Source organism: Penaeus chinensis, chromosome 34, assembly GCF_019202785.1.
Source record: "Penaeus chinensis breed Huanghai No. 1 chromosome 34, ASM1920278v2, whole genome shotgun sequence".
NCBI lineage: Eukaryota > Metazoa > Arthropoda > Malacostraca > Decapoda > Penaeidae > Penaeus > Penaeus chinensis.
In genome coordinates, this window is record NC_061852.1 from 17561641 (window position 1) to 17571853 (window position 10213).

The 10213-nt window shown below is 41.6% G+C and overlaps 1 protein-coding gene and 1 long non-coding RNA gene across 2 annotated transcripts in view; both read left to right on the top strand.

Moving 5' to 3' along the window:
- Nucleotides 1-2369, top strand: part of LOC125043543 (60S ribosomal protein L4-A-like) — a 4103-nt gene extending 1734 nt beyond the window's left edge. Inside the window, exons 3-8 of the mRNA XM_047639711.1 lie at nt 762-1007; nt 1117-1241; nt 1345-1564; nt 1674-1824; nt 1928-2081; nt 2191-2369. Of these exons, the coding sequence (XP_047495667.1) occupies nt 762-1007; nt 1117-1241; nt 1345-1564; nt 1674-1824; nt 1928-2081; nt 2191-2325 (1031 nt within the window). The 3' untranslated portion in view covers nt 2326-2369. The remainder of the gene's footprint in view (nt 1-761; nt 1008-1116; nt 1242-1344; nt 1565-1673; nt 1825-1927; nt 2082-2190) is intronic.
- A 325-nt stretch (nt 2370-2694) lies between these two features.
- LOC125043547 lies at nt 2695-5264 on the top strand. The gene is made up of 5 exons (XR_007116426.1): nt 2695-2907; nt 3368-3425; nt 3853-3910; nt 4381-4454; nt 4623-5264. It is a non-coding gene; the product is annotated as an uncharacterized LOC125043547 (long non-coding RNA).
- The last annotated feature ends 4949 nt before the right edge of the window (nt 5265-10213 follow it).

A 10213-nucleotide genomic window follows, 5' to 3' on the forward strand; every position in this document is an offset into this window, starting at 1 on the left:
GCACTGAAGTCAGTGATGTATGTTAAGAACTAATGTTGAAAAATTGCACGTACCTACCATAATTGTCATTTTTCAGTGACCTTAAATATTCAAATATAAAATCAAACGTACCCCATGTCTGACCACAGAAGTTTGAAGGTCCAACCCTGGCAAAAGCTTGAAAGAAAGCTGAGGAAGGGATTAGGGTTTTTCTGATATGGATGCAATTAATCAATTAGATTATTAAATTAAGAATGGATAATAGAAACCAGGGAAGACTAAAATGCATACATTCAAGAAAGCAACCTAGTAGCATTAGTAAATGAGGAAAGGTAAGGGGAAATATGGAAAAAATTAAAATAGGTAACTAATCAGAAATGATTTCCAGGTTTATTAACTGAAAACTCATAGTAAACGGGTGTATAGAAAATGTATAAAATGGAGCTATAGTAAGACATTAAGTGCCATTGTTTAGTGTGTGTGTGGACTTGGTTTGAGCAGTGGCATGTAGAGCCGTTTTGTCATTTCCTGATTAAAAATGAGGCCGCTGTATATTTACCTATATTGCTTCCTACTGTTTTGGTGGCAGTGTCCATTTTCCTCTGTGTCACTCTGGGCAATGTTAACTGATTCTATCGTTAACTTTGAAAATGTACTTGAGAAAAATATTTTAAAATGGAAGTCACAATTGAGTGATCTACTAATGTGAATTAGTTTTTTTAACCTGCCTGAAGTTATTGATTCATTGCATGCAAAGCTAAATATAATTGTTTAACTTTCAGGTCACCAGACTTCAGCCGAGTCCTGGGGTACTGGTCGTGCCGTGGCCCGTATCCCCCGTGTCCGTGGTGGTGGTACTCACCGCTCTGGTCAGGGTGCCTTTGGTAACATGTGCCGTGGTGGTCGTATGTTTGCCCCAACCAAGATCTGGCGCCGCTGGCACCGCCGCGTTGGCGTCAACCAGAAGCGTTACGCCATGTGCTCTGCCATTGCTGCTTCAAGCATTCCAGCTCTCGTTATGTCAAAGGGTGAGTTTTAGAATCAAATGGGGTTGCATAGAAATGAGTTGTGGAAATAACTGGCTTTGAATGCACTTCTTTTATTTCCTTGTATTCTTAACTTGTAATTTTTTATTAGGCCACATGATCCAGGAAGTGCCTGAGGTGCCCCTAGTTGTTAGCAACAAGGCCCAGGAGCTGACAAAGACCAAGGAGGCTGTTGCTCTCCTGAGGCAGCACCATGCTTGGACCGATGTTCTTAAGGTAAGCCCTTGGAATTGCAATGATTGACAACAAATTGAGTGGATTATAGGGAAGGGGCACAAGATTTTTAAGATCTTTGCTAATACCATTGTCTGCCCTACAGGTGTACAAGAGTCAGAGGTTCCGTGCTGGTAGGGGTAAGATGCGCAACCGCCGTCGCATCCAGAGGAAGGGACCTTTGGTCATCTACAACAATGACCAGGGCCTGACCAGAGCCTTCCGCAACGTACCTGGTGTCGAGACCATCTGTGTAGACAAGCTGAATCTGTTGAAGCTTGCTCCTGGTGGCCATGTGGGGAGATTCTGTATCTGGACTGAGGATGGTAAGCAAAGTTTCATCAGTTCAAAGCCTTGCAAATTTTCAGCTGATATATACCTTTGATGTATACTAATCCCTGTGTTTTGTGTGTACTAAGATGTTGCTCTCCTCAGCATTCCGCAAGCTGGACTCTCTGTATGGAACTTGGCGCAAGGAGGCTAAGCACAAGAAGGGATACAATCTGCCAGTGTCAAAGATGACCAACACAGATTTGTCCAGGCTCCTGAAGTCGGATGAAATCAAGTCTGTCATTAGGAAACCAAAGTACGTATTTTGTTAGGAAAATTAAAGATACATATTACCAAGTTGCTTTGTAGGTATTGTGGTATAATAAGGCATATACTGACACAACCAATTTTCTTTGCAGCAAGACTGTTGTTCGTAGCAAGGTGAAGCCAAACCCATTGACTAACTACCAAGCCATGCTGGAGCTTAACCCCTTCCGCCGTGTTGAGAAGAAATTGGCCCAGGCTGTCGAAGCAAAGCACGTTGAGGCCAAGAAGGCTGGAAAGCCGAAAGTTGTAAGTAGATGGAGCTTTTAGTTTTAATTCGGTGGTTCTGGATACTCAAATGCTTTATTTTATTTTATCATTTAATTATATTTATAAATGTGTAATGTTTCTTCCCCAGGAAAAGCCGCCAGTAAAGAAGGAAAAGCCAAGAAAGAAGAAGTCGAAGTCAAAGACAGGGGTGAAGAGGCTCAGGAAGCAGCACCCAAGGAGCAAGTCTGGCAAGAAGGACAAGACCAAGGCCAAGGCCAAGTAAAGCAAACCAGGCAATGGTGTGATTAAAAATAAACTGTGCAAGAAGCCTTTGTTTTTTTATCCAAAGTATAATCTTGATATCCTCTTGTTCATTCCTGACTTTTGGTAAGTATTTTTTGTACAGCTGTGCCTTTTTTTTGTTTTTGTTTTTCTACATCTATTTAGAAATGTAATTTTTCCTGGATTTTTTTTTTTTTTTTTTTTTTTTTTTTCCTCCCCATAAACCTATACTAGGCATTGTGGCATGTACATTCTGAAATTGCTCATTTTGCATACATCTAGGTACTAATCTTGGAAGACCTATTAAAAACCTTTCTTTTCAGATGTCCTGTAGACGAAGTATGAGCATGCAACAAAGGTACGAATCCTTTTGGTGTAGTATATTAATGACCCCAAACATGATGCACATCTAGTTCATTTAATTGATACATCTTGAAACTAATCCCAGCTCTCTGAACCTGCAGTGTGAGAGAAATTACAGGGACAATTTTCTGTCCAATCCTTACTTATCTTTCATTTCAGATTCATTGTTTGCTTGGAGACTAGGTGCAGCATTGAAAATCCTTCTTTAAATAGACTGATGGTATGTATTAATGACCTATTAAATGTTAATCCACTGGATACATGACCTGTTCATTATATTTTACCAATTTTCTTTGCACTAGCATGGCTCTAGTCACCATAAAGGTAGTTTCTTGTTACCTGCCCTCATTAGTTTATTTACAATTAATTTTTCCTGTAAAACCTTAAATAGTCATAGCTACACCCAGGAATTCACTCTGATGACTGGGCACTGGAGTTGTCTAAAGATAAACTACAATTGGTGAACAGGGCATGTATACAGTGTTAAACCCCTAGTTTTGAGGATGTAGAATCCAGCCAAGAATGGAAGTAGCTTTATTTAAAAATGAAATGACATGATGGACAACTAGTTCAGTAAATTGATACAAACTGAAAACACACCCAGCTCTCTGAAATTGATAGTGAATGTGTGCTTAGTTCAAGCTTTCTTGTTTAGATATTAATTGGTTTTAAATTTACAGGTATAGGAGGGCATCTGGTGACAGTTCAGTGAACGAGATAATGAAGTAACTTCTACAGGTATGTATATTTTCAGTGTATTGTGTAATTTTGTAACAAGCAAGTTTTTAGATTTATTCTGATAAAAGTTGTGGCTCTATTATTATTATTAATAATGATAAATATTATTATTATTATTATTAAAGGGAAAGTTAACTGTTCAGAGCAAGTAGGCTTAGGAATGGATTCTAGTTAACATAATTTATCATTGAAATCCTCTTGCACAAACAAACTTGGTGGAGATGGCATATATACAAAGCCTTAGTAATCAGTAGAAGAATTTTGTGCAATAAGAGTAGGCTTCTCAAGAACACAATTAAAATGATGGAAAACTAGTTCATATTATTTGACACAAGCTGAAAACACACCCAGCTCTCTGAAATTGATAGTGAATGTGTGCTCAGTTCAAGCTTTCTTGTTTAGATATTAATTGGTTTTAAATTTACAGGTATAGGAGGGCATCTGGTGACAGTTCAGTGAACGAGATAATGAAGTAACTTCTACAGGTATGTATATTTTCAATGTGTATTGTGTAATTTTGTAACAAGCAAGTTTTTAGATTTATTCTGATAAGTTGTGGCTATTATTATTAATAATAATTATTATTATTATTATTTATTATTATTATTAATAATAAAATAATAATTATTATTATTATTATTATTGGGAACATTAACTGGTCAGAGCAAGTAGGCTTAGGAATGGATTTTAGTTACCATAATAATTTATCATTGAAATCATCTTGCACAAACAAACTTGGTGGAGATGACATATATACAAAGCCTTAGTAATCAGTAGTAGAATTTTTTGTGCAATAAGAGTAGGCTTCTCAAGAGCACAATTAAAATGATGGAAAACTAGTTCATATTATTTGACACAAGCTGAAAACACACCCAGCTCTCTGAAATCTGTAGCAAATATATTTTTGAGGTATGTTATTCATGCAATATATTAATTCGGTCTCTAAATTTTCCAGAATCAAGAGTCAAGTGTTCGGCGCCCTATCCAGGGAATGGGAGAGACGGTGACAGCTTGAAGTGCATTTTATCGGTGTGTAAATTTGTATTATGATTAATCTAAATATAGATACTGATGAAAATTATCCTATATTTGATCTATTGTGATATAATATATATACTCAGCTCTCTGAAAATTTTAATGCAAATAGTCTTTGACCTGTTGTTGGTTGGTGCTAATATTTTTCTCTCCTCCTTCCAGTGAAGATTAACAAAAGCAGATGGATTCAGACTGGAAGCATCGCCATCCTTGATATCAAGTTTGTGACAAGATGGATATTAAATGTAATATTCTTAAAGATACGATTTTTAATCAACCGAAGTCCCGAGCTCATTAATCTCGGTAGATAAAGAATATAAAACTGGATTGTTACTGTATGTTAATAACGTCAACTTTGAAGTGGTCAAACATTTTTTTTTCCCATAATCTTTTTCTTGTTCACATTGATACTGGAGGGAAAGATAGAAGGATTAGCAGTTTAGTAAGTGCAGTACAATCTCATATTTTGGTGCAAGGTCTTAAGGTCATATGTATCATGTTCACAAGGATGATTAAGTCGATATAAATTTATACTGCCAGTTTTTGTGCAGCACCTGAACCAACATGAGTAAACCTACTGTAGACATGTTTATCTATCAGATAGTTGTAAAAACAAGTATAAAAGTTGTTTATTGGGCTGGCCTCTTGCAATTTTTATATAACCAGCCTTCAGTATGTTGAAACTCGCCCTCATAATCGACCACAGCCTGCGGGCAGTGGCCAGAATTATTGTAAAGCAGTCTGCAATGGTGTATGTACCTGGTTCTATGTGCTTCTATTAAAAGATTTCCGGTATACAAACGAGCAGTTGTTTGATTTTACCCTCCCAATCCCTAGTTCCTCGTCGTCGTGGTGGAAGGGGAGTTTGAGACGGACTGAGGCCCAGTGTGGGGATCACTCCTACCTTGGCCCCCCCCCCCCCCCCAATATTTTGCCCGTTGTCGTGGGGGTGCTTAGGAGACGGAGACGGAGACTGAGACCCAATGATGGGGAACTCCTCAACCTTGGGACTCAGCCATCTACTCGACTAATTTTGCATGGTCTTTTTTCCCTCTCATGCTTTTCGTTTGTTTCTTCACCAATCCCTTCTACTATCCACCACCTAAGGTGAGAGCCGTGCTGAAAGGTATTCCCGTCATACCTGGCCCTTACCCCTCAAGGGGACCCTGAGGGGTGGACTAGTTTTTTTCCCCAACATACTCCAGGCTTATGGCCAATAATGAAGACATAACCCCAATCTTAGGGGCAATGAGGCTTGCCCCTTTATCAAATAGCCCCAATCCCAGCTCTCCTTTGGCCACGGCTCCGAACACTGCAACAACTCCCCCATCATCAATGCATACTAGTACAGTATCAACCCTAATCAACAACCAACCCCCAGGAGACATTTCTACTCTCCCAACATGCTCAACTTCAACACCTTTACTCCCACTACCTTCATCAACCATCCCATCTCCCCTTATTACTACCTTACAACCTTATTGCCCACCTCCCCTTAACACTACCCCCCTCAACACTACTCCCTCCTCCACACGTCCCCGCACTTCTACTACCCCCACCTCTACAAGAATCCTAAATACTCTATTTAGCCCAGCCAAATGGGACCGATTTTTCGTGATCCCTCCCACAGCTCCCTACTCTCAAAACCCCCTCCTCTTCCAACAATGCCTCCAAAAACAAGTAGGCAAAGTCTCTTTCCGTAGCCGACCCGACCACTCCCGTCTCGTCACAGTAACAACTGAAAACGAAGCTATAGCATTAACAAAACTAAATGATCTATATGGCAATCCCATCCCTACCGAACCTCATCCAACCCTCAATACTTTCACGAACTCTCTATCTCCCTAACAGATTGCCCAATCCATGACAAAGAATGGTCAGATTGTGGAGAGGACTTACTCGCTTGTCTCAGACTATGATGCAACATATGTACAATGCTACTCCATTCCTCCCAGAGGAAATCGTAAGAAATCCATCAACATTGCCAAAATTACTTTCCGTAGACATGACCTTCCCTTAAATGTTTACATAGGTGGGGAATCCCTACCTGTCCGACCATACCAACCTCCTCCTCGTCAGTGCCAAAATTGTTGGCATTTAGGACATCCTGCCAAACATTGCCGTTCCACAGCCAGATGCCCGCTATGTGCCCAACCTGGCCATACTCGATCAAATTGCTCTGCACAATCACGCACATGTGCAAACTGTGGCGGCCCCCATAATGTATTTTATAGAGGCTGCCCCACCTACAAATTTGAGTCTGAGGTAGAAACTCTCAGATTCAGACTTGGACTCACTCTACGTGAAGCCAGACAGGAAGCACGTCGATAAGGCTTTTCTCTTATCCCCTACTCCAGTAATGTCGCTCACTTTGCCAATCCCCCTACCTCCCAAGCTCCTACACCCTCTCCTAAACCCAACCCCCCTCCATCTAACTTCCCCTCTTCTACCTCCTACCTTCCCCTCTTCTACCTCCTACCTTCCCCAGTCATTTACCATCCTAAACCCAGACACTCCAATCTCTACCCAATCAAATTATTTTGCTATCCTAGATCCAGACACCCCAATCTTTACTACAGCCCCAACACCTTCCCCTCTCCCTCCCCGCACTACCCGCAGCAGACAGAATAAACGTACCACCCCCTCTTCCCCTACCTCACAATCACCTCCACCTTCCTTTGTCCCTATTCAGACACCAGACTTCTCTTCCCCCCCTCACAAGAAAACCTTTATCTCACAAAACTCCCCAACCAACTCCACTACAGAAACTCTTGAAGTTATCCAGAACTACATAATCGAGTCCCAAACTAATACTCATCCACCTTCAAATTCTACAACTCCCGCTCCCTCCACACTCAAAGTGACTGCCGATATCCATCCTCCTCCTACTCATATTCTCCCTAAACCCAATCCTCCTACCCCATCCCAACAAAACCCATTCCCCCTGACTCCAGCCCCACCTATATTAACCCTCCCACTATCCCCTCTATCCCTTCCACTCCCTCCTGGATACACACGTGAATCCCTCATGTCACAAGTACCCTCTTCCCCAGACCCTCTACCTCCCGACACCCCTCCTGATACAACACCACCTCCCCAACCTCATTCTATATCACACCCTCTAGCACCTTCCCCTTCAAATTCTCCAACACGCACTGCAATCTTTGCCAGTAAATCAACGAAAGTATAACTATCCTTCATTGGAACATTCGCGATTCCGAATGTTCCTCTTTCAGTCCCACATATTCTATTGTCATGCCCACGTCCTCCCTACATAGACATCCCAACTTATCAGACATCCTTACAGAATCTCACTTTCTGCTTTGACAACCTGTTTTCCTTCCTCAAACGCATATATATCCTTCACTTGATCTAACCCCTTTACATTACCTCATCCGACCCTAACCCATTCACTCACCAACTCCTTAACCCAGCTTTAACAACTAATCACTAACCCAACCATCCTTCACAAACATTAACTATAGTGCTATATGACCTTAGATGTCTAGCAATTTATTGCTTTTAACCATTAACCAATTAACCTACCTTGGTCCACAGCCTTCACCTCCTTTCCCTTCTCTTTTCATCCCCTTCATCTATCCACTAATACTGATTTTTTTTTTTTTTTTTTTTTTTTTTTTTTTTTTTTTTTTTTTTACCCTCTGGCACTATACTTTCATCATAATACCCACCTTTGGTCCTCAGCCCTCACCTCCACTAATTTTGCATGGTCGTCCCCGTGTAACCGTTATCTCGTACCCTTTTCGCCACCATACTTTGCAACAGTGCAATATGACACTTGAGACAACTAACATTTTTTTTTAGCCATTAACCATTATCATTTGCCAGTTGTCGTAGGAGGGCTTAGGAGACGGAGACTGGGATCCTGCCATAGGCCTCAGCCCTCGACTCCACTAATTTTGCACTACTACCTCTTCCACACCTACGTACCCCCCCAATCCCTTGCCCGTTGTCGTGGAGGGGGCTTAGGAGGCGGATACTGGGACCCAATGCTGGGGAACTCCCCAACCTTGGGACTCAGCCCTCGACTCAACAAATTTTGCATGGTCCTTTTTTTTTCCCTTCTTTTTCCTTTCTGTCCCTTCACCAGCCCCTTCTACTATCCACTTCCTAAGGTGTGAGAGCCGTGCTGAAAGGATGAAAGGCTGACTTTGTGCCAGTCCTGAACGGCCTGAGGGAGCCATGGGCACGGTATTCCCCTGCTTTAGTTGTCTAGCCCTTACCCCTCAAGCGACCCTGAGGGGTGGACCGTTTCTCTCCCCAACATACTCCAGGCTTATCATGGCCAACAATGAATAACCATTAACCATACCATTATTAGAGGCAATTGCCTCTTCATCAAACAGCTCCACCAATTCAAACTCGCCCGATTCCCTGACCCCAGGCTCTCCTTTGACCACGGCTCTGAAAACTACAACTAATACCCCCTCCTCAATGCCGACTAGTACAGTATCCACCCTAATCAACACCCCAGGAGACATTTCTACTCCCAACATGCTCAACTTCAACAACTATACCCTCACAACCTTCATCAACTACCCCATCCTCCCTTATTACTACCTTACAACCTTATTGTCCACCTCCCCATAACACTACCTCCCTCAACACTACTCCCTCTTTCACATGCCCCCGTCCTTCTACTACCCCCATCTCTACAAAATTCTTAAATAGTCTATTTAGCCCAGCCAAATGGGACCGATTTTCGTGATCCCTCCCACAACTTCTCACACTTTCTGCTATGACAACCTGTTTTCATTCCTCAAATGCATATACATCCTTCACTTGATCTAACCCCTATACATTACCTTACCCAACCTTAACCCATTTACTCGTCAATTCCTTTGCCCAACTTTGACAACTAATCACTAACTCAACCACCCTTCACTACCATGTACTATAGTGCTACATGACCTTAGATGTCTAGCACATTTATTTTGCTTTTAACCATTAACCATTAACCACACCTACGTTCTTCTACAACTCCCACTTCTACGCACATCTTAAATATTGTATTTAGCCCTGCCAAATACCAGCAAGGTCTTCAAAGTTTCCTTGTTACATCTAAAACAGAAGCTAAAGCATTATCAACCGTGACACTTCAGACTACCCTCATCCCAATGTCAATACTTTTACCGGAACCGTCTCGTATTTTCCCACAAACTAACCTATCTACGACAAGGATTGTCAGAATATGGAGAAGACTTAGTCGCCTGCCTCGTGGACTACAATGCAATATCAATACAATGCAATACCGTCCCCTTAGAGACTGACGGAAGTTCTCCATCAATATTGCTAGGATTACTTTCCTTAGACATGACTTCCCCTTTGATGTTTACACTGGCGGGAAACATCGCCTAAATTGTTGGCGTATAGGCCACCACCCTGCCAAACACTGCCATTCCACAGCCCGATACCCCCTCTACTCAACCTGGCCATAATAGATCAAACTTTTTTGTAGTCACGAATGGTTAATGGGTAAAAGCAAAATAAATGTGCTAGACATCTAAGGTCATGTAGCACTATAGTTAATGTTAGTGAAGTGTGGTTGGGTTAGTGATTAGTTGTTTAAAGTTGGGTTAAAGAATTGGTGAGTGAGTGGGTTAAGGTCGGGTGAGGTAATGTAAAGGGGTTGGATTACGTGAAGGAAAGGAAAGTGAGAGATTCTGTAAGGATGTCTGATAGGTTGGGATGTCTATGTAGGGAGGAAAGGTGGGGAAAAGTAGAGGTACGGG